The sequence below is a fragment of the Giraffa tippelskirchi genome, chromosome 14 (genome assembly GCF_054371585.1).
Source record: "Giraffa tippelskirchi isolate mGirTip1 chromosome 14, T2T-mGirTip1v1.2.pri, whole genome shotgun sequence".
NCBI classification, from domain to species: domain Eukaryota; kingdom Metazoa; phylum Chordata; class Mammalia; order Artiodactyla; family Giraffidae; genus Giraffa; species Giraffa tippelskirchi.
In genome coordinates, this window is record NC_137288.1 from 10,535,947 (window position 1) to 10,558,234 (window position 22,288).

General features: G+C 55.2%; 3 protein-coding genes and 1 long non-coding RNA gene across 4 annotated transcripts in view; 1 reads left to right on the forward strand and 3 right to left on the reverse strand.

Moving 5' to 3' along the window:
* The window catches only part of LOC145534149 (uncharacterized), a 541,812-nt gene that overhangs the window by 373,405 nt on the left and 146,119 nt on the right, over nt 1-22,288 (forward strand). The window contains exons 41-43 of the long non-coding RNA XR_014074275.1: nt 5,710-5,821; nt 13,357-13,468; nt 20,998-21,109. This is a non-coding gene — a long non-coding RNA (uncharacterized LOC145534149). The remainder of the gene's footprint in view (nt 1-5,709; nt 5,822-13,356; nt 13,469-20,997; nt 21,110-22,288) is intronic.
* Nucleotides 207-5,284, reverse strand: LOC145533972 (uncharacterized). Its single transcript, XM_081561327.1, has 3 exons — nt 1,824-5,284; nt 1,112-1,424; nt 207-859 (listed from the first exon to the last, which is right to left on the reverse strand). The coding sequence occupies exons 1-3, from the start codon at nt 2,058-2,060 to the stop codon at nt 231-233; spliced, it is 1,179 nt and encodes a 392-aa protein (XP_081417453.1). The 5' UTR covers nt 2,061-5,284; the 3' UTR covers nt 207-230.
* On the reverse strand, nt 7,855-12,939 carry LOC145533906 (uncharacterized). Its single transcript, XM_081561252.1, has 3 exons — nt 9,472-12,939; nt 8,760-9,072; nt 7,855-8,507 (listed from the first exon to the last, which is right to left on the reverse strand). Exons 1-3 carry the CDS (start codon nt 9,706-9,708, stop codon nt 7,879-7,881), a joined length of 1,179 nt encoding a protein of 392 aa, XP_081417378.1. The 5' UTR covers nt 9,709-12,939; the 3' UTR covers nt 7,855-7,878.
* Nucleotides 15,502-17,294, reverse strand: LOC145534077 (uncharacterized). Its single transcript, XM_081561446.1, has 3 exons — nt 17,119-17,294; nt 16,407-16,719; nt 15,502-16,154 (listed from the first exon to the last, which is right to left on the reverse strand). The coding sequence occupies exons 1-3, from the start codon at nt 17,251-17,253 to the stop codon at nt 15,526-15,528; spliced, it is 1,077 nt and encodes a 358-aa protein (XP_081417572.1). The 5' UTR covers nt 17,254-17,294; the 3' UTR covers nt 15,502-15,525.

Below are 22,288 nucleotides of genomic sequence, written 5' to 3' on the forward strand. Positions count from 1 at the left end.
TGATTGGGGACACCAAGAATATAGGAAGGAATGCACAAAGAAAGGATGAAATTGTGTTCAGGATCGGGGGAAGGGATGAACAGGGCGTGCTTGCCTTGAATCCAGGCTTTGTTGGGGGGGTGAGGCATAAAGATCAAACGGGTCTGAAACTACAAAGTGGTGATGGTAACACAGTATCACCAGAGTTACACAACAGTGTTCCCAAATTGCAACAATGATGAAAAAGTTTACTAATCCCAACTTAACCAACAAAAGTACAGGAAACCATACAAAAAATAAAACATCACCAGAAAGGTGGAAACAAACCAAATGCAAAGCAGTTCAGGGGAAAGGAACTCCATGTCCCCTGGGGGCAGACCGAGTTGCCAGCGTCCACGGTGAGCAGACGGGGATGGAGGCTGCAGAGCCGACCGCTCCCCTGGACGTGGTGTTTCCGGCAAGGGCTCTGGGTGTCTGTCCAGAGCGGGGGCTCGTTCTCCCTGCAGGGGTGGGTGAGTCATCGTGGGCGTCTGGGTGTTGCGCGGGAGCCAGGGCAGGCTCTCCCTGCCGAGGCGGTGACTCCTCCTCTGCCTCGGGTTCTCCTGCAAGAGCCCGAACAGGTAGAGGTGCACGTGGAGGTGGAGGTTCTGGCTGAGGGGGTGGGACATCAGTGCCTGGGGCTGGGGGTCCTGCAGGCATGGAGATCCGATCTGCCCGGTGTGCTGGCCAGTACCCAGCTGGCCTGGTGTCTCTGCGAGGGCAAGTCTCGGTTCTCCATCTGCCCTCGGTGGATCCCTGGGTCCTGCACCTGGAGCCAGCACCTCTGTAGGGACAGGTCTGGGAAGCGGAGCCTGGTTCCAGTTGGAGGCCAGTGCTAGAGCTGGGGGAGAAGCAAAGTTTGCCCACAGGCCAGCCTTGGCATGTGCGTCTCCCGGGACAGAAAGCTTCCAAGAGATTCCCAAAGAATACCCAGCGTCGGATGTCTTTTGGGACTGAAGTGTGCAAGATGGGGGGCGGGGGGTGTGAGGCCAGCGCTTGCTGCAGGCCCAGCAGCAGCTTTCGGGGACTCGTCCCTGTGTAGCTCAGCACCCCCTCCCCACACACTCCCGTGCACCAGCCCCAGCGTCCTCACCTCTGTGCTCTGGCGTGCTGGGCTCCAGGTCCTCCTGCTGCCTCAGAGGCCGGGGTTCTCGGGACTCTGGGTCGGAGCCGGGTGTGCTGAGCTCCGTGGCAGCCTCAGACTGGGCCGCCGGGTGTATCCTGGGCGGTGTCTCGGCAGCAGGCCTTCCCCGCCTCCGCTTCTCCCCCGGTGGGGCTGATGCCTCCGTGGGCACGCTCACCTGGAGCCTGCACTGGGCCTCACGGGCGGGGGGGTGGTGCTCCGACCCCTCCCTCCGGGAGGTGGATGGGGTGTCCCCGTCCTCGGCCTCATCACGTGGGAAGCTCTGCAACGACAGTGACCGTCAGCCAGCCATGCTAGGAGTTTTCCGAGCTGGGCCTGGGCAGTGGAGCCGCTGCTTCTGCCTGCTCGAACTTCTCTTCCCAGAAGGGTCAGAGACGTGTGTCTGCTCAGATCCCCACCCGGGAGGAAAGAGTCCCACCTGAGGGTGTGAGGTCCGCCTGGGCGGCCGCCGCTGCCCGCACTCTCCCCATCCCGCCCAGCCTGCTCTCCCCTGGGGTGTGGACACAACTTGTCCGCAGGCTTCTGACCCCACATCCGCCTGGGCTTCCTTGAGGGAGACACACCCCAAGAAACCCGCATCCACACACACAGGCAAAGGACCCGGTGTTTCCGGGTGGCATGGGAGAGGCGGCCTGGTCCGTCCTGGGGCTCCCCGTGTTACCTTTCTGTTTCTCCGGGCAAAGGGCCAGAGGCCTCTCGGGGGTGTCCTGAGCCAACGTCGACAGGGTGCCCGCGCACACTGCCTGTGAGCACTCCTGAGGCCCCGGCCTCTGGGCAGGGGCAAACAGCAGAACATCCTGGCAGCCAGTGAACTGGCTGGGGGCTCCTCTCCGCTCTGGAGGCCTGGATACCCGGGCTGCGGGTTCTGTTGGGTTCTGTTGCCGGCAGGTGACATCATCTCCTGGGGTTCGTGCTGAGGTCCCTTCCCCAAAACTTCCCAAGGGAATCTCTGGGTTTCTGACTGCTCGACCACCCCCCTTAGGCCATGTGCAGGCACAGTGACACCCACACAGCCCAGCCCACAGCCCTGGGGAGGCCTGGGTTCAGCCAGGGCCTGAGCTCCGAGGACCCCACTGCTCTCAGACCAGGCTCCTTCTTCTCATAAGTGGTGTGGCCCTGGACAAGCATATGCCCCTCAGGGTTGCCCCAGTCTCTCCATCTGCAGAGTGGTGGTCATTCTCCCATCTGCTTCCTAGGTCTGTCGGCCTACGAGCAGCTCCATGCCTTTCCACCTGGGGCCGATATCACGTGGAGCTTGTGCGCTGAGACTTCAGAAAGAAAGATTCCATCCAGGGCTGACACAGCACAGAATGGGGCAGAACGAGGCCTGGATGTGCCGTGGTACCCGGGAAAAGGCACTCCCCCTCCTGACTGTTTTGAGACCCCGCATCCAAGTTGGAGGACCGAAAGGAAGACTCGAAGGTCTCCCTCTCTTATAGAAAAGAGTAGCCAACTTTCTGCTCCTCTGTTTCCATTGAGATTCTGTTCAAGTGTCCCAGCTCGGCTTCTGCGGGTGGCTGAGCTTCTAATGGCTCCCTGCGTTCTTGTCTTTTCCTCTCCAAACCTTCCGTCCTTTTCCCCCTTCTGGGGTGGAAGGGCGCTGTCATTGCTTCTACCTTCGAGGCAGATTGAGGAAAAGTCTGGACCGTCGACTCCTTTCCTCTCTTTGGTTCCGTGTCTCTCTCTGGCTGTGTCCCTCTCTTTTCCTTTCTCAGTTCCGTCTGTGTCTTCCTCTTTCTCTCTCGTGTGTGGATGGATGGATGCTAGGGATGCACATGTATATGATTAGATGAGGGTTATGTTTTAGGGATAGGTTAGAGGGAGAGAAAGGCTTTAGGTCGGAGTTGGTCATGGGGGAAGGGTCAAGGGTGGTGGTGGTGTTGTTTCTTGGAATCTGAGTGCTGTGCATTCTTCGTCTCTTTCCATATGAACCCCTTCTCAGATACACCACTTGCAAGGAGTCTCTCATGTTCTGTTTCCTATCTTTTGCATTTGTGAATGCTTAGCTTCTCTGTTGTGAAGAGGTTCCATTGGATGGAAACCCATGGGTGTACTTCGTGTACCTCTTTGCCTTACTTGAAGAGACCCATTTCGACCTCCGCCCAGCAAATGGCAAGGAGACTCTGATGTTAAGGAGCCTTTGACCTACGCTTCTTTCTAGCTATCTCATGACATCAGTCTTTAGGGTGAGGTTTTCCCCCTATATTGAGGTGGTATGAGATCAAAACCAATAGCGTTCTTCAGATGTAGCTGTCTGGTTTTCCCATGGACATTGATTGAAGAGGCTTTCTTGTTCCCATTTGGATATTCTCCCCTTCTGTGTCAGAGATGAGTTGACCATGGATGCTGGGGTTTGTTTCTGGACCCTCCACTTTATTCCATCGATCTGGATCTGTGTGTGTTGTTGTATTCCCAATAGCATACTGTCCTGCTGCTGCTGCTGCGGCTAAGTCACTTCAGTCGTGTCTGACTCTGCGTGACCCCATGGCCTGCAGCCTACCAGGCTCCTCCGTCCAGGACGTTTTCCAGGCAAGAGTACTGGAGTGGGTCGCCATTGCCTTCTCCGATACTCTCCTGAGGATCCTAGTTTGGTCGTCTAATTTCCTTTCACACAACCTTGGATGTCCGTATCGGGGCTTTTTCGTCGGATTGTATTGACAGTTTAGGCTCTTTTCTGTCTCCGTACCCCTTTTGCAATTCTTTGTTCGGTGCGAAAATGCATTGGCATTTTGGGAGGAATAGCATCGAAGCTGTGGATTGCCTTGTGGGGCTGTGACATCATTTTCCCAATAGGAATTCTTTCAAGCCCTGAGCACAGCTTCTCTTTCCAGTGATTGGTGTGGGCTTGATCTTCCTTCTTCCATCTCTCGCCATTTTGTGAGAACAGGTCCATCCTTCCCTTCTGGGTTAGATGGACTGGTGGGTATCACTTCAGTGAATGGCATTGTCAGTGGGGGTGATAATTCCCTTCTCGTTGGAAGACTTTGCTGTGAGTATTAGAAATGCAAGTGACTTCTCTTCCCCTTCCTCCCTGTCCATCTCTCAGAGCCACCGGGAAACAGAGGCCTCATCCACGGTCACACAGGCCTGAGGGGGTGCAACTAGACCGTTGTTTCTTCAGGCCCTCAGTGCTGGACATCATCCGGGATCCTCTGTGTGTGTCTTCCTCAGTCTGGTGTCCCTTCAGACCTTTCCCTAGTTTTCACAGGCTTGTTGCGTTGGTGTTCTTTGTCTGTTTGGAGACACATCCTTGATAAGCTTTGTGTTTCCACTCATTCGTCTCGCGATGTATGACCTGTCTTTTGCTTTTGTCATGAGGTCTTTCCCACAGTAGATATCTTTGATTTTGCAAAGTCCACTGTATTCTCTGGGTTTTTTTTTTTTTTTTGTGGACTGGCTTTTAGTTTTGCGTGTGAAGACTCAAAGCACGTGTCCGGTTTCTGCTCATTGTTCTTCGAGATTTGTGACAAGTTTTCATGGAAAGTTTGTCTAGGGATAACTGGAAGTGAACTCGGTGTAAGGTGTCAAGTCTCCATCTCCATTCCTGTCATCCCCTGCAGTTTCCAATTCCCTGTTCCTGAGTGGTTTTAGAGACCTTGTGGGGAGTTTGGTTGCATTGGAGTTTGCATTTCCACCTTGATTCGATTCACACTGTTCTGCCCTCAGGGACACTGTCAAGGGGGAGTGAGGAGCAGCCTGCACTTCCAGCAGTGACCACACGGTGGGGCGAGTGCTGCTCTCCCCTCAGGGAGCCCCAGGCCACAGGCATCCCAGTGAGGAGCCAGCTCTGTGCTCAGCTGAAAGGAGTTAGTCTCTCAGGAGCCTCTGAGCCCTTGCCTTTGGATCACCCAGGGTGGGCATTTACTGGGACAGAAAAAATTGCCCTGAATTCCATGGACGGAAGAGCCTGGCTGTGTAGAGTTCGTGAGTTGCCGCGAATCAGACACAACTGAGGACACAAAAATTCTATAGATTAAAACACTTTTTGGAGTTGGGGGGGAGTGAAAGGGGGGGATGTGGGTTTTTTTGTCTTATATAATAGCCAAGGGAAATCTAGTTTAAACCTAAATTCACATAGACGGGAAAGGTATAGCTCTCCGTCACCCTATTAAAAAAAAAAAAAAAAACGACTTAACTTTTCTGAAAGTTTATTTAGTAGCTTCCTTGAGCAGTTCATTGTGAAGCATTTTTTTTTTTTTCTGTGACATTGGCCTCATTAAAAAGCACGGTTTGCCTTTACTGGATAATTCTGTTCATTGGTTTCTTAGGGAACCTTGGTAATATTTGAGTTTCCTGGGGAGTATGGTCACATGACCTGGCCCTGGCCAATCGGTGCGTTCCACCTCCCTGGCCACTGTGATTGGCTCCGGGCTGGGGCAGTGCCCAATCGGGGCCCAGGGCCGGGCCTCCCGTTGGAAGCCAGGGGAAGACGAGCTGTCGTCCTGCTGGGGTAGGGGAAGGGGTGGGGCCGGGGGAGGTCAGGCTCCAGCAGTGGGAGGGGCGTGAGGCCCGCCTGCGGCAGTTGGTGACCTTCCTGCTCCCCTCAGGGCAGAGCCGCCGGCCTGAGAATGAGGGCGCTGCTGAGCCCAGGGCCTGGGATGGCCCGTTGCTGCTGTGGTCCCAGAGCTCCACCCGAGACCTGAGGGAAGCCGTCTGCCCGTGAGTCCTCTCCCGCTTGTCTGTCAGCTTGTTTGAACCATGCTGGGTTTTCTGCCCAGCTGGCTAAGGGGAGTCCCTGGAAATGCAAGGGTGTGGGTTTTGGCAGACTTCAGGGAAGACATGCCAGATGAGCCTGGGAGACTCCAGCTTAATCTGGATTCAGGAGATATCTCTTCGGGCCAGCTAGTAATTGTAGGATAAGCCTAATGAGTCTTCACAGGATGAAGAGAGTAACGTGCCAAGGTAGCAATCGATGTCCTCATTCGAGAGGATGAAGCTGGTGCTCAGAGAAGGGGGGAACTTGGCCACAGCAAGGAGGTGTGCACCCAGACAGAACCCCCAGATCCGGCCATTGGAGCTCAGGGAGGCCACTGGTGTGGCTTGTCCCTGTGGCAGGGGCCGAGGCACGCAGCCCACCCTGATTCCTGCGGGGGCCTGACTTGGGAAGTGCCATCTGGTAGTTTTGAGACTCACCAAACCAAATTGCACTGGAGAGAGGAGGGACACCTTCCTTCATCCACCCCCCACCCCCGCCGGATTCCCACATACCCTGACCCCTTTCTCCCGATTTCGGAGCCATTTCCAGAGTCCCGCTCATATGACCTCATTCGAAGTGCACTGTGGACGAGCTGCCATCTGCAGCTACTACCACAGCGGCCAAGGGCTTTAGCTCCCGACTACCTCCCTTCCTTTGGAACTTGGGGGCCCTCTACTCCCCACTTGCACACCACAGACCTTTGCTGAGGATTGTGGGGACCCTCACTCAGTTTGCAGTACGTTGTAGCCATCCCTGTCCTCTCTATACCTCCCTTGAAACTCAGCTTGTGAGCTCCTTTGGAGCAGCGTGGCCCACCTGGCTGCAACGGAAGAGACACAGCTGACAGTGAAACAACAGCTTAGATCTGAGACCCGGAAAGCTCTGTCAGAAGGGACCTCCCTCTTCACACCGTAGAGGCTGTAGGAGGCGCCAGGCTTTCGAACCAGTGCTGGGGCCAAAATGACTCCACAGCTGTTTTCCTTCCTGGGGAGGGTTCTGGCTCGAGTGGGAATGGCTCAAGTCTCCTAAGGTTCTGCAAGCCCACTGTGTGCAGATTCACGGTACACAGAGAGGAGAAGGTGGAGTCCTGCCCTGTAGGTGGTCACAGCTCACGGATGAGCCAGGCAGGCAGGCAGGCAGGGCATGAGAACACCTGAGCTGCCTTCATGAGTGAATGGTGTGGGGGCAGAGGAAGAGAAGCCGGTCTGCTCCCTCGTGTGGTGCCCCGGGCAGGTTGTCCCCAGAGGAAACCCTTACGACGGTGAGGACTATCACTGCTGTTTCCCAAGGGGTTCCGTCGGTGTGTGTCTTCCCCGGAGCGGTCAGGCCGTCTCTCAAGTACACGGGCCATGGGCATTGCCTCTCCTTGGAACTTCCCATGTGTTTCTCTTTTTTATGGAACAGTGATTTTCTAGAGGGGTTCTGGGCCACAAGGATGTTGGGTCATTTTCTAGCCTTCTGTCATGAAGAACGCTTTCCTGGGTGTTGGGGTGGTTTGTTGTTCCAGCTCCCTTTCTTGGCTTCTTTTGGGAGCTGGTGCAACAAGACGAGCTCAGCCTCTGCCTTCTGGCTGAGATGTCACCCTTGACACAGCAATGCCTGCCTGGAGATAATGATGGCAGTTGCCAAAAGGGCTTCGTTTGGCACATGGTATCTTGAAAGGACGTACACCGTCCTTTCAGATATCAAAGGCTAGTTCAAATGACATACAAATGAGAACTCTCCAATGGAGTCTTACAGTAGTTGGAGAGTCCAAAAAACACTCCGTCAGTCATTTCACTGAGAGTCATTGATTGGGGACACCAAGAATATAGGAAGGAATGCACAAAGAAAGGATGAAATTGTGTTCAGGATCGGGGGAAGGGATGAACAGGGCGTGCTTGCCTTGAATCCAGGCTTTGTTGGGGGGGTGGGGCATAAAGATCAAACGGGTCTGAAACTACAAAGTGGTGATGGTAACACAGTATCACCAGAGTTACACAACAGTGTTCCCAAATTGCAACAATGATGAAAAAGTTTACTAATCCCAACTTAACCAACAAAAGTACAGGAAACCATACAAAAAATAAAACATCACCAGAAAGGTGGAAACAAACCAAATGCAAAGCAGTTCAGGGGAAAGGAACTCCATGTCCCCTGGGGGCAGACCGAGTTGCCAGCGTCCACGGTGAGCAGACGGGGATGGAGGCTGCAGAGCCGACCGCTCCCCTGGACGTGGTGTTTCCGGCAAGGGCTCTGGGTGTCTGTCCAGAGCGGGGGCTCGTTCTCCCTGCAGGGGTGGGTGAGTCATCGTGGGCGTCTGGGTGTTGCGCGGGAGCCAGGGCAGGCTCTCCCTGCCGAGGCGGTGACTCCTCCTCTGCCTCGGGTTCTCCTGCCAGAGCCCGAGCAGGTAGAGGTGCACGTGGAGGTGGAGGTTCTGGCTGAGGGGGTGGGACATCAGTGCCTGGGGCTGGGGGTCCTGCAGGCATGGAGATCCGATCTGCCCGGTGTGCTGGCCAGTACCCAGCTGGCCTGGTGTCTCTGCGAGGGCAAGTCTCGGTTCTCCATCTGCCCTCGGTGGATCCCTGGGTCCTGCACCTGGAGCCAGCACCTCTGTAGGGACAGGTCTGGGAAGCGGAGCCTGGTTCCAGTTGGAGGCCAGTGCTAGAGCTGGGGGAGAAGCAAAGTTTGCCCACAGGCCAGCCTTGGCATGTGCGTCTCCCGGGACAGAAAGCTTCCAAGAGATTCCCAAAGAATACCCAGCGTCGGATGTCTTTTGGGACTGAAGTGTGCAAGATGGGGGGCGGGGGGTGTGAGGCCAGCGCTTGCTGCAGGCCCAGCAGCAGCTTTCGGGGACTCGTCCCTGTGTAGCTCAGCACCCCCTCCCCACACACTCCCGTGCACCAGCCCCAGCGTCCTCACCTCTGTGCTCTGGCGTGCTGGGCTCCAGGTCCTCCTGCTGCCTCAGAGGCCGGGGTTCTCGGGACTCTGGGTCGGAGCCGGGTGTGCTGAGCTCCGTGGCAGCCTCAGACTGGGCCGCCGGGTGTATCCTGGGCGGTGTCTCGGCAGCAGGCCTTCCCCGCCTCCGCTTCTCCCCCGGTGGGGCTGATGCCTCCGTGGGCACGCTCACCTGGAGCCTGCACTGGGCCTCACGGGCGGGGGGGTGGTGCTCCGACCCCTCCCTCCGGGAGGTGGATGGGGTGTCCCCGTCCTCGGCCTCATCACGTGGGAAGCTCTGCAACGACAGTGACCGTCAGCCAGCCATGCTAGGAGTTTTCCGAGCTGGGCCTGGGCAGTGGAGCCGCTGCTTCTGCCTGCTCGAACTTCTCTTCCCAGAAGGGTCAGAGACGTGTGTCTGCTCAGATCCCCACCCGGGAGGAAAGAGTCCCACCTGAGGGTGTGAGGTCCGCCTGGGCGGCCGCCGCTGCCCGCACTCTCCCCATCCCGCCCAGCCTGCTCTCCCCTGGGGTGTGGACACAACTTGTCCGCAGGCTTCTGACCCCACATCCGCCTGGGCTTCCTTGAGGGAGACACACCCCAAGAAACCCGCATCCACACACACAGGCAAAGGACCCGGTGTTTCCGGGTGGCATGGGAGAGGCGGCCTGGTCCGTCCTGGGGCTCCCCGTGTTACCTTTCTGTTTCTCCGGGCAAAGGGCCAGAGGCCTCTCGGGGGTGTCCTGAGCCAACGTCGACAGGGTGCCCGCGCACACTGCCTGTGAGCACTCCTGAGGCCCCGGCCTCTGGGCAGGGGCAAACAGCAGAACATCCTGGCAGCCAGTGAACTGGCTGGGGGCTCCTCTCCGCTCTGGAGGCCTGGATACCCGGGCTGCGGGTTCTGTTGGGTTCTGTTGCCGGCAGGTGACATCATCTCCTGGGGTTCGTGCTGAGGTCCCTTCCCCAAAACTTCCCAAGGGAATCTCTGGGTTTCTGACTGCTCGACCACCCCCCTTAGGCCATGTGCAGGCACAGTGACACCCACACAGCCCAGCCCACAGCCCTGGGGAGGCCTGGGTTCAGCCAGGGCCTGAGCTCCGAGGACCCCACTGCTCTCAGACCAGGCTCCTTCTTCTCATAAGTGGTGTGGCCCTGGACAAGCATATGCCCCTCAGGGTTGCCCCAGTCTCTCCATCTGCAGAGTGGTGGTCATTCTCCCATCTGCTTCCTAGGTCTGTCGGCCTACGAGCAGCTCCATGCCTTTCCACCTGGGGCCGATATCACGTGGAGCTTGTGCGCTGAGACTTCAGAAAGAAAGATTCCATCCAGGGCTGACACAGCACAGAATGGGGCAGAACGAGGCCTGGATGTGCCGTGGTACCCAGGAAAAGGCACTCCCCCTCCTGACTGTTTTGAGACCCCGCATCCAAGTTGGAGGACCGAAAGGAAGACTCGAAGGTCTCCCTCTCTTATAGAAAAGAGTAGCCAACTTTCTGCTCCTCTGTTTCCATTGAGATTCTGTTCAAGTGTCCCAGCTCGGCTTCTGCGGGTGGCTGAGCTTCTAATGGCTCCCTGCGTTCTTGTCTTTTCCTCTCCAAACCTTCCGTCCTTTTCCCCCTTCTGGGGTGGAAGGGCGCTGTCATTGCTTCTACCTTCGAGGCAGATTGAGGAAAAGTCTGGACCGTCGACTCCTTTCCTCTCTTTGGTTCCGTGTCTCTCTCTGGCTGTGTCCCTCTCTTTTCCTTTCTCAGTTCCGTCTGTGTCTTCCTCTTTCTCTCTCGTGTGTGGATGGATGGATGCTAGGGATGCACATGTATATGATTAGATGAGGGTTATGTTTTAGGGATAGGTTAGAGGGAGAGAAAGGCTTTAGGTCGGAGTTGGTCATGGGGGAAGGGTCAAGGGTGGTGGTGGTGTTGTTTCTTGGAATCTGAGTGCTGTGCATTCTTCGTCTCTTTCCATATGAACCCCTTCTCAGATACACCACTTGCAAGGAGTCTCTCATGTTCTGTTTCCTATCTTTTGCATTTGTGAATGCTTAGCTTCTCTGTTGTGAAGAGGTTCCATTGGATGGAAACCCATGGGTGTACTTCGTGTACCTCTTTGCCTTACTTGAAGAGACCCATTTCGACCTCCGCCCAGCAAATGGCAAGGAGACTCTGATGTTAAGGAGCCTTTGACCTACGCTTCTTTCTAGCTATCTCATGACATCAGTCTTTAGGGTGAGGTTTTCCCCCTATATTGAGGTGGTATGAGATCAAAACCAATAGCGTTCTTCAGATGTAGCTGTCTGGTTTTCCCATGGACATTGATTGAAGAGGCTTTCTTGTTCCCATTTGGATATTCTCCCCTTCTGTGTCAGAGATGAGTTGACCATGGATGCTGGGGTTTGTTTCTGGACCCTCCACTTTATTCCATCGATCTGGATCTGTGTGTGTTGTTGTATTCCCAATAGCATACTGTCCTGCTGCTGCTGCTGCGGCTAAGTCACTTCAGTCGTGTCTGACTCTGCGTGACCCCATGGCCTGCAGCCTACCAGGCTCCTCCGTCCAGGACGTTTTCCAGGCAAGAGTACTGGAGTGGGTCGCCATTGCCTTCTCCGATACTCTCCTGAGGATCCTAGTTTGGTCGTCTAATTTCCTTTCACACAACCTTGGATGTCCGTATCGGGGCTTTTTCGTCGGATTGTATTGACAGTTTAGGCTCTTTTCTGTCTCCGTACCCCTTTTGCAATTCTTTGTTCGGTGCGAAAATGCATTGGCATTTTGGGAGGAATAGCATCGAAGCTGTGGATTGCCTTGTGGGGCTGTGACATCATTTTCCCAATAGGAATTCTTTCAAGCCCTGAGCACAGCTTCTCTTTCCAGTGATTGGTGTGGGCTTGATCTTCCTTCTTCCATCTCTCGCCGTTTTGTGAGAACAGGTCCATCCTTCCCTTCTGGGTTAGATGGACTGGTGGGTATCACTTCAGTGAATGGCATTGTCAGTGGGGGTGATAATTCCCTTCTCGTTGGAAGACTTTGCTGTGAGTATTAGAAATGCAAGTGACTTCTCTTCCCCTTCCTCCCTGTCCATCTCTCAGAGCCACCGGGAAACAGAGGCCTCATCCACGGTCACACAGGCCTGAGGGGGTGCAACTAGACCGTTGTTTCTTCAGGCCCTCAGTGCTGGACATCATCCGGGATCCTCTGTGTGTGTCTTCCTCAGTCTGGTGTCCCTTCAGACCTTTCCCTAGTTTTCACAGGCTTGTTGCGTTGGTGTTCTTTGTCTGTTTGGAGACACATCCTTGATAAGCTTTGTGTTTCCACTCATTCGTCTCGCGATGTATGACCTGTCTTTTGCTTTTGTCATGAGGTCTTTCCCACAGTAGATATCTTTGATTTTGCAAAGTCCACTGTATTCTCTGGGTTTTTTTTTTTTTTGTGGACTGGCTTTTAGTTTTGCGTGTGAAGACTCAAAGCACGTGTCCGGTTTCTGCTCATTGTTCTTCGAGATTTGTGACAAGTTTTCATGGAAAGTTTGTCTAGGGATAACTGGAAGTGAACTCGGTGTAAGGTGTCAAGTCTCCATCTCCATTCCTGTCATCCCCTGCAGTTTCCAATTCCCTGTTCCTGAGTGGTTTTAGAGACCTTGTGGGGAGTTTGGTTGCATTGGAGTTTGCATTTCCACCTTGATTCGATTCACACTGTTCTGCCCTCAGGGACACTGTCAAGGGGGAGTGAGGAGCAGCCTGCACTTCCAGCAGTGACCACACGGTGGGGCGAGTGCTGCTCTCCCCTCAGGGAGCCCCAGGCCACAGGCATCCCAGTGAGGAGCCAGCTCTGTGCTCAGCTGAAAGGAGTTAGTCTCTCAGGAGCCTCTGAGCCCTTGCCTTTGGATCACCCAGGGTGGGCATTTACTGGGACAGAAAAAATTGCCCTGAATTCCATGGACGGAAGAGCCTGGCTGTGTAGAGTTCGTGAGTTGCCGCGAATCAGACACAACTGAGGACACAAAAATTCTATAGATTAAAACACTTTTTGGGGGTGGGGGGGAGTGAAAGGGGGGGATGTGGGTTTTTTTGTCTTATATAATAGCCAAGGGAAATCTAGTTTAAACCTAAATTCACATAGACGGGAAAGGTATAGCTCTCCGTCACCCTATTAAAAAAAAAAAAAAAAAAACTACTAAACTTTTCTGAAAGTTTATTTAGTAGCTTCCTTGAGCAGTTCATTGTGAAGCATTTTTTTTTTTTCTGTGACATTGGCCTCATTAAAAAGCACGGTTTGCCTTTACTGGATAATTCTGTTCATTGGTTTCTTAGGGAATCTTGGTAATATTTGAGTTTCCTGGGGAGTATGGTCACATGACCTGGCCCTGGCCAATCGGTGCGTTCCACCTCCCTGGCCACTGTGATTGGCTCCGGGCTGGGGCAGTGCCCAATCGGGGCCCAGGGCCTGGCCTCCCGTTGGAAGCCAGGGGAAGACGAGCTGTCGTCCTGCTGGGGTAGGGGAAGGGGTGGGGCCGGGGGAGGTCAGGCTCCAGCAGTGGGAGGGGCGTGAGGCCCGCCTGCGGCAGTTGGTGACCTTCCTGCTCCCCTCAGGGCAGAGCCGCCGGCCTGAGAATGAGGGCGCTGCTGAGCCCAGGGCCTGGGATGGCCCGTTGCTGCTGTGGTCCCAGAGCTCCACCCGAGACCTGAGGGAAGCCGTCTGCCCGTGAGTCCTCTCCCGCTTGTCTGTCAGCTTGTTTGAACCATGCTGGGTTTTCTGCCCAGCTGGCTAAGGGGAGTCCCTGGAAATGCAAGGGTGTGGGTTTTGGCAGACTTCAGGGAAGACATGCCAGATGAGCCTGGGAGACTCCAGCTTAATCTGGATTCAGGAGATATCTCTTCGGGCCAGCTAGTAATTGTAGGATAAGCCTAATGAGTCTTCACAGGATGAAGAGAGTAACGTGCCAAGGTAGCAATCGATGTCCTCATTCGAGAGGATGAAGCTGGTGCTCAGAGAAGGGGGGAACTTGGCCACAGCAAGGAGGTGTGCACCCAGACAGAACCCCCAGATCCGGCCATTGGAGCTCAGGGAGGCCACTGGTGTGGCTTGTCCCTGTGGCAGGGGCCGAGGCACGCAGCCCACCCTGATTCCTGCGGGGGCCTGACTTGGGAAGTGCCATCTGGTAGCTTTGAGACTCACCAAACCAAATTGCACTGGAGAGAGGAGGGACACCTTCCTTCATCCACCCCCCACCCCCGCCGGATTCCCACATACCCTGACCCCTTTCTCCCGATTTCGGAGCCATTTCCAGAGTCCCGCTCATATGACCTCATTCGAAGTGCACTGTGGACGAGCTGCCATCTGCAGCTACTACCACAGCGGCCAAGGGCTTTAGCTCCCGACTACCTCCCTTCCTTTGGAACTTGGGGGCCCTCTACTCCCCACTTGCACACCACAGACCTTTGCTGAGGATTGTGGGGACCCTCACTCAGTTTGCAGTACGTTGTAGCCATCCCTGTCCTCTCTATACCTCCCTTGAAACTCAGCTTGTGAGCTCCTTTGGAGCAGCGTGGCCCACCTGGCTGCAACGGAAGAGACACAGCTGACAGTGAAACAACAGCTTAGATCTGAGACCCGGAAAGCTCTGTCAGAAGGGACCTCCCTCTTCACACCGTAGAGGCTGTAGGAGGCGCCAGGCTTTCGAACCAGTGCTGGGGCCAAAATGACTCCACAGCTGTTTTCCTTCCTGGGGAGGGTTCTGGCTCGAGTGGGAATGGCTCAAGTCTCCTAAGGTTCTGCAAGCCCACTGTGTGCAGATTCACGGTACACAGAGAGGAGAAGGTGGAGTCCTGCCCTGTAGGTGGTCACAGCTCACGGATGAGCCAGGCAGGCAGGCAGGCAGGGCATGAGAACACCTGAGCTGCCTTCATGAGTGAATGGTGTGGGGGCAGAGGAAGAGAAGCCGGTCTGCTCCCTCGTGTGGTGCCCCGGGCAGGTTGTCCCCAGAGGAAACCCTTACGACGGTGAGGACTATCACTGCTGTTTCCCAAGGGGTTCCGTCGGTGCGTGTCTTCCCCGGAGCGGTCAGGCCGTCTCTCAAGTACACGGGCCATGGGCATTGCCTCTCCTTGGAACTTCCCATGTGTTTCTCTTTTTTATGGAACAGTGATTTTCTAGAGGGGTTCTGGGCCACAAGGATGTTGGGTCATTTTCTAGCCTTCTGTCATGAAGAACGCTTTCCTGGGTGTTGGGGTGGTTTGTTGTTCCAGCTCCCTTTCTTGGCTTCTTTTGGGAGCTGGTGCAACAAGACGAGCTCAGCCTCTGCCTTCTGGCTGAGATGTCACCCTTGACACAGCAATGCCTGCCTGGAGATAATGATGGCAGTTGCCAAAAGGGCTTCGTTTGGCACATGGTATCTTGAAAGGACGTACACCGTCCTTTCAGATATCAAAGGCTAGTTCAAATGACATACAAATGAGAACTCTCCAATGGAGTCTTACAGTAGTTGGAGAGTCCAAAAAACACTCCGTCAGTCATTTCACTGAGAGTCATTGATTGGGGACACCAAGAATATAGGAAGGAATGCACAAAGAAAGGATGAAATTGTGTTCAGGATCGGGGGAAGGGATGAACAGGGCGTGCTTGCCTTGAATCCAGGCTTTGTTGGGGGGGTGGGGCATAAAGATCAAACGGGTCTGAAACTACAAAGTGGTGATGGTAACACAGTATCACCAGAGTTACACAACAGTGTTCCCAAATTGCAACAATGATGAAAAAGTTTACTAATCCCAACTTAACCAACAAAAGTACAGGAAACCATACAAAAAATAAAACATCACCAGAAAGGTGGAAACAAACCAAATGCAAAGCAGTTCAGGGGAAAGGAACTCCATGTCCCCTGGGGGCAGACCGAGTTGCCAGCGTCCACGGTGAGCAGACGGGGATGGAGGCTGCAGAGCCGACCGCTCCCCTGGACGTGGTGTTTCCGGCAAGGGCTCTGGGTGTCTGTCCAGAGCGGGGGCTCGTTCTCCCTGCAGGGGTGGGTGAGTCATCGTGGGCGTCTGGGTGTTGCGCGGGAGCCAGGGCAGGCTCTCCCTGCCGAGGCGGTGACTCCTCCTCTGCCTCGGGTTCTCCTGCCAGAGCCCGAGCAGGTAGAGGTGCACGTGGAGGTGGAGGTTCTGGCTGAGGGGGTGGGACATCAGTGCCTGGGGCTGGGGGTCCTGCAGGCATGGAGATCCGATCTGCCCGGTGTGCTGGCCAGTACCCAGCTGGCCTGGTGTCTCTGCGAGGGCAAGTCTCGGTTCTCCATCTGCCCTCGGTGGATCCCTGGGTCCTGCACCTGGAGCCAGCACCTCTGTAGGGACAGGTCTGGGAAGCGGAGCCTGGTTCCAGTTGGAGGCCAGTGCTAGAGCTGGGGGAGAAGCAAAGTTTGCCCACAGGCCAGCCTTGGCATGTGCGTCTCCCGGGACAGAAAGCTTCCAAGAGATTCCCAAAGAATACCCAGCGTCGGATGTCTTTTGGGACTGAAGTGTGCAAGATGGGGGGCGGGGGGTGTGAGGCCAGCGCTTGCTGCAGGCCCAGCAGCAGCTTTCGGGGACTCGTCCCTGTGTAGCTCAGCACCCCCTCCCCACACACTCCCGTGCACCAGCCCCAGCGTCCTCACCTCTGTGCTCTGGCGTGCTGGGCTCCAGGTCCTCCTGCTGCCTCAGAGGCCGGGGTTCTCGGGACTCTGGGTCGGAGCCGGGTGTGCTGAGCTCCGTGGCAGCCTCAGACTGGGCCGCCGGGTGTATCCTGGGCGGTGTCTCGGCAGCAGGCCTTCCCCGCCTCCGCTTCTCCCCCGGTGGGGCTGATGCCTCCGTGGGCACGCTCACCTGGAGCCTGCACTGGGCCTCACGGGCGGGGGGGTGGTGCTCCGACCCCTCCCTCCGGGAGGTGGATGGGGTGTCCCCGTCCTCGGCCTCATCACGTGGGAAGCTCTGCAACGACAGTGACCGTCAGCCAGCCATGCTAGGAGTTTTCCGAGCTGGGCCTGGGCAGTGGAGCCGCTGCTTCTGCCTGCTCGAACTTCTCTTCCCAGAAGGGTCAGAGACGTGTGTCTGCTCAGATCCCCACCCGGGAGGAAAGAGTCCCACCTGAGGGTGTGAGGTCCGCCTGGGCGGCCGCCGCTGCCCGCACTCTCCCCATCCCGCCCAGCCTGCTCTCCCCTGGGGTGTGGACACAACTTGTCCGCAGGCTTCTGACCCCACATCCGCCTGGGCTTCCTTGAGGGAGACACACCCCAAGAAACCCGCATCCACACACACAGGCAAAGGACCCGGTGTTTCCGGGTGGCATGGGAGAGGCGGCCTGGTCCGTCCTGGGGCTCCCCGTGTTACCTTTCTGTTTCTCCGGGCAAAGGGCCAGAGGCCTCTCGGGGGTGTCCTGAGCCAACGTCGACAGGGTGCCCGCGCACACTGCCTGTGAGCACTCCTGAGGCCCCGGCCTCTGGGCAGGGGCAAACAGCAGAACATCCTGGCAGCCAGTGAACTGGCTGGGGGCTCCTCTCCGCTCTGGAGGCCTGGATACCCGGGCTGCGGGTTCTGTTGGGTTCTGTTGCCGGCAGGTGACATCATCTCCTGGGGTTCGTGCTGAGGTCCCTTCCCCAAAACTTCCCAAGGGAATCTCTGGGTTTCTGACTGCTCGACCACCCCCCTTAGGCCATGTGCAGGCACAGTGACACCCACACAGCCCAGCCCACAGCCCTGGGGAGGCCTGGGTTCAGCCAGGGCCTGAGCTCCGAGGACCCCACTGCTCTCAGACCAGGCTCCTTCTTCTCATAAGTGGTGTGGCCCTGGACAAGCATATGCCCCTCAGGGTTGCCCCAGTCTCTCCATCTGCAGAGTGGTGGTCATTCTCCCATCTGCTTCCTAGGTCTGTCGGCCTACGAGCAGCTCCATGCCTTTCCACCTGGGGCCGATATCACGTGGAGCTTGTGCGCTGAGACTTCAGAAAGAAAGATTCCATCCAGGGCTGACACAGCACAGAATGGGGCAGAACGAGGCCTGGATGTGCCGTGGTACCCAGGAAAAGGCACTCCCCCTCCTGACTGTTTTGAGACCCCGCATCCAAGTTGGAGGACCGAAAGGAAGACTCGAAGGTCTCCCTCTCTTATAGAAAAGAGTAGCCAACTTTCTGCTCCTCTGTTTCCATTGAGATTCTGTTCAAGTGTCCCAGCTCGGCTTCTGCGGGTGGCTGAGCTTCTAATGGCTCCCTGCGTTCTTGTCTTTTCCTCTCCAAACCTTCCGTCCTTTCCCCCCTTCTGGGGTGGAAGGGCGCTGTCATTGCTTCTACCTTCGAGGCAGATTGAGGAAAAGTCTGGACCGTCGACTCCTTTCCTCTCTTTGGTTCCGTGTCTCTCTCTGGCTGTGTCCCTCTCTTTTCCTTTCTCAGTTCCGTCTGTGTCTTCCTCTTTCTCTCTCGTGTGTGGATGGATGGATGCTAGGGATGCACATGTATATGATTAGATGAGGGTTATGTTTTAGGGATAGGTTAGAGGGAGAGAAAGGCTTTAGGTCGGAGTTGGTCATGGGGGAAGGGTCAAGGGTGGTGGTGGTGTTGTTTCTTGGAATCTGAGTGCTGTGCATTCTTCGTCTCTTTCCATATGAACCCCTTCTCAGATACACCACTTGCAAGGAGTCTCTCATGTTCTGTTTCCTATCTTTTGCATTTGTGAATGCTTAGCTTCTCTGTTGTGAAGAGGTTCCATTGGATGGAAACCCATGGGTGTACTTCGTGTACCTCTTTGCCTTACTTGAAGAGACCCATTTCGACCTCCGCCCAGCAAATGGCAAGGAGACTCTGATGTTAAGGAGCCTTTGACCTACGCTTCTTTCTAGCTATCTCATGACATCAGTCTTTAGGGTGAGGTTTTCCCCCTATATTGAGGTGGTATGAGATCAAAACCAATAGCGTTCTTCAGATGTAGCTGTCTGGTTTTCCCATGGACATTGATTGAAGAGGCTTTCTTGTTCCCATTTGGATATTCTCCCCTTCTGTGTCAGAGATGAGTTGACCATGGATGCTGGGGTTTGTTTCTGGACCCTCCACTTTATTCCATCGATCTGGATCTGTGTGTGTTGTTGTATTCCCAATAGCATACTGTCCTGCTGCTGCTGCTGCGGCTAAGTCACTTCAGTCGTGTCTGACTCTGCGTGACCCCATGGCCTGCAGCCTACCAGGCTCCTCCGTCCAGGACGTTTTCCAGGCAAGAGTACTGGAGTGGGTCGCCATTGCCTTCTCCGATACTCTCCTGAGGATCCTAGTTTGGTCGTCTAATTTCCTTTCACACAACCTTGGATGTCCGTATCGGGGCTTTTTCGTCGGATTGTATTGACAGTTTAGGCTCTTTTCTGTCTCCGTACCCCTTTTGCAATTCTTTGTTCGGTGCGAAAATGCATTGGCATTTTGGGAGGAATAGCATCGAAGCTGTGGATTGCCTTGTGGGGCTGTGACATCATTTTCCCAATAGGAATTCTTTCAAGCCCTGAGCACAGCTTCTCTTTCCAGTGATTGGTGTGGGCTTGATCTTCCTTCTTCCATCTCTCGCCGTTTTGTGAGAACAGGTCCATCCTTCCCTTCTGGGTTAGATGGACTGGTGGGTATCACTTCAGTGAATGGCATTGTCAGTGGGGGTGATAATTCCCTTCTCGTTGGAAGACTTTGCTGTGAGTATTAGAAATGCAAGTGACTTCTCTTCCCCTTCCTCCCTGTCCATCTCTCAGAGCCACCGGGAAACAGAGGCCTCATCCACGGTCACACAGGCCTGAGGGGGTGCAACTAGACCGTTGTTTCTTCAGGCCCTCAGTGCTGGACATCATCCGGGATCCTCTGTGTGTGTCTTCCTCAGTCTGGTGTCCCTTCAGACCTTTCCCTAGTTTTCACAGGCTTGTTGCGTTGGTGTTCTTTGTCTGTTTGGAGACACATCCTTGATAAGCTTTGTGTTTCCACTCATTCGTCTCGCGATGTATGACCTGTCTTTTGCTTTTGTCATGAGGTCTTTCCCACAGTAGATATCTTTGATTTTGCAAAGTCCACTGTATTCTCTGGGTTTTTTTTTTTTGTGGACTGGCTTTTAGTTTTGTGTGTGAAGACTCAAAGCACGTGTCCGGTTTCTGCTCATTGTTCTTCGAGATTTGTGACAAGTTTTCATGGAAAGTTTGTCTAGGGATAACTGGAAGTGAACTCGGTGTAAGGTGTCAAGTCTCCATCTCCATTCCTGTCATCCCCTGCAGTTTCCAATTCCCTGTTCCTGAGTGGTTTTAGAGACCTTGTGGGGAGTTTGGTTGCATTGGAGTTTGCATTTCCACCTTGATTCGATTCACACTGTTCTGCCCTCAGGGACACTGTCAAGGGGGAGTGAGGAGCAGCCTGCACTTCCAGCAGTGACCACACGGTGGGGCGAGTGCTGCTCTCCCCTCAGGGAGCCCCAGGCCACAGGCATCCCAGTGAGGAGCCAGCTCTGTGCTCAGCTGAAAGGAGTTAGTCTCTCAGGAGCCTCTGAGCCCTTGCCTTTGGATCACCCAGGGTGGGCATTTACTGGGACAGAAAAAATTGCCCTGAATTCCATGGATGGAAGAGCCTGGCTGTGTAGAGTTCGTGAGTTGCCGCGAATCAGACACAACTGAGGACACAAAAATTCTATAGATTAAAACACTTTTTGGGGGTGGGGGGGAGTGAAAGGGGGGGATGTGGGTTTTTTTGTCTTATATAATAGCCAAGGGAAATCTAGTATAAACCTAAATTCACATAGACGGGAAAGGTATAGCTCTCCGTCACCGTATTAAAAAAAAAAAAAAAACTACTAAACTTTTCTGAAAGTTTATTTAGTAGCTTCCTTGAGCAGTTCATTGTGAAGCATTTTTTTTTTTCTGTGACATTGGCCTCATTAAAAAGCACGGTTTGCCTTTACTGGATAATTCTGTTCATTGGTTTCTTAGGGAACCTTGGTAATATTTGAGTTTCCTGGGGAGTATGGTCACATGACCTGGCCCTGGCCAATCGGTGCGTTCCACCTCCCTGGCCACTGTGATTGGCTCCGGGCTGGGGCAGTGCCCAATCGGGGCCCAGGGCCGGGCCTCCCGTTGGAAGCCAGGGGAAGACGAGCTGTCGTCCTGCTGGGGTAGGGGAAGGGGTGGGGCCGGGGGAGGTCAGGCTCCAGCAGTGGGAGGGGCGTGAGGCCCGCCTGCGGCAGTTGGTGACCTTCCTGCTCCCCTCAGGGCAGAGCCGCCGGCCTGAGAATGAGGGCGCTGCTGAGCCCAGGGCCTGGGATGGCCCGTTGCTGCTGTGGTCCCAGAGCTCCACCCGAGACCTGAGGGAAGCCGTCTGCCCGTGAGTCCTCTCCCGCTTGTCTGTCAGCTTGTTTGAACCATGCTGGGTTTTCTGCCCAGCTGGCTAAGGGGAGTCCCTGGAAATGCAAGGGTGTGGGTTTTGGCAGACTTCAGGGAAGACATGCCAGATGAGCCTGGGAGACTCCAGCTTAATCTGGATTCAGGAGATATCTCTTCGGGCCAGCTAGTAATTGTAGGATAAGCCTAATGAGTCTTCACAGGATGAAGAGAGTAACGTGCCAAGGTAGCAATCGATGTCCTCATTCGAGAGGATGAAGCTGGTGCTCAGAGAAGGGGGGAACTTGGCCACAGCAAGGAGGTGTGCACCCAGACAGAACCCCCAGATCCGGCCATTGGAGCTCAGGGAGGCCACTGGTGTGGCTTGTCCCTGTGGCAGGGGCCGAGGCACGCAGCCCACCCTGATTCCTGCGGGGGCCTGACTTGGGAAGTGCCATCTGGTAGCTTTGAGACTCACCAAACCAAATTGCACTGGAGAGAGGAGGGACACCTTCCTTCATCCACCCCCCACCCCCGCCGGATTCCCACATACCCTGACCCCTTTCTCCCGATTTCGGAGCCATTTCCAGAGTCCCGCTCATATGACCTCATTCGAAGTGCACTGTGGACGAGCTGCCATCTGCAGCTACTACCACAGCGGCCAAGGGCTTTAGCTCCCGACTACCTCCCTTCCTTTGGAACTTGGGGGCCCTCTACTCCCCACTTGCACACCACAGACCTTTGCTGAGGATTGTGGGGACCCTCACTCAGTTTGCAGTACGTTGTAGCCATCCCTGTCCTCTCTATACCTCCCTTGAAACTCAGCTTGTGAGCTCCTTTGGAGCAGCGTGGCCCACCTGGCTGCAACGGAAGAGACACAGCTGACAGTGAAACAACAGCTTAGATCTGAGACCCGGAAAGCTCTGTCAGAAGGGACCTCCCTCTTCACACCGTAGAGGCTGTAGGAGGCGCCAGGCTTTCGAACCAGTGCTGGGGCCAAAATGACTCCACAGCTGTTTTCCTTCCTGGGGAGGGTTCTGGCTCGAGTGGGAATGGCTCAAGTCTCCTAAGGTTCTGCAAGCCCACTGTGTGCAGATTCACGGTACACAGAGAGGAGAAGGTGGAGTCCTGCCCTGTAGGTGGTCACAGCTCACGGATGAGCCAGGCAGGCAGGCAGGCAGGG

Coding starts and splice junctions, on each gene's coding strand:
- LOC145533972 (XM_081561327.1), bottom strand. CDS start 2,060: ATGATGTCACCTGCCGGCAACAGAACCCAACAGAACCCGCAGCCCGGG. Junction 1,425..1,823: donor TTGCCCGGAGAAACAGAAAG/GTAACACGGGGA, acceptor CTGTCGTTGCAG/AGCTTCCCACGTGATGAGGC. Junction 860..1,111: donor CAGCACGCCAGAGCACAGAG/GTGAGGACGCTG, acceptor CTTCTCCCCCAG/CTCTAGCACTGGCCTCCAAC.
- LOC145533906 (XM_081561252.1), bottom strand. CDS start 9,708: ATGATGTCACCTGCCGGCAACAGAACCCAACAGAACCCGCAGCCCGGG. Junction 9,073..9,471: donor TTGCCCGGAGAAACAGAAAG/GTAACACGGGGA, acceptor CTGTCGTTGCAG/AGCTTCCCACGTGATGAGGC. Junction 8,508..8,759: donor CAGCACGCCAGAGCACAGAG/GTGAGGACGCTG, acceptor CTTCTCCCCCAG/CTCTAGCACTGGCCTCCAAC.
- LOC145534077 (XM_081561446.1), bottom strand. CDS start 17,253: ATGTTCTGCTGTTTGCCCCTGCCCAGAGGCCGGGGCCTCAGGAGTGCT. Junction 16,720..17,118: donor TTGCCCGGAGAAACAGAAAG/GTAACACGGGGA, acceptor CTGTCGTTGCAG/AGCTTCCCACGTGATGAGGC. Junction 16,155..16,406: donor CAGCACGCCAGAGCACAGAG/GTGAGGACGCTG, acceptor CTTCTCCCCCAG/CTCTAGCACTGGCCTCCAAC.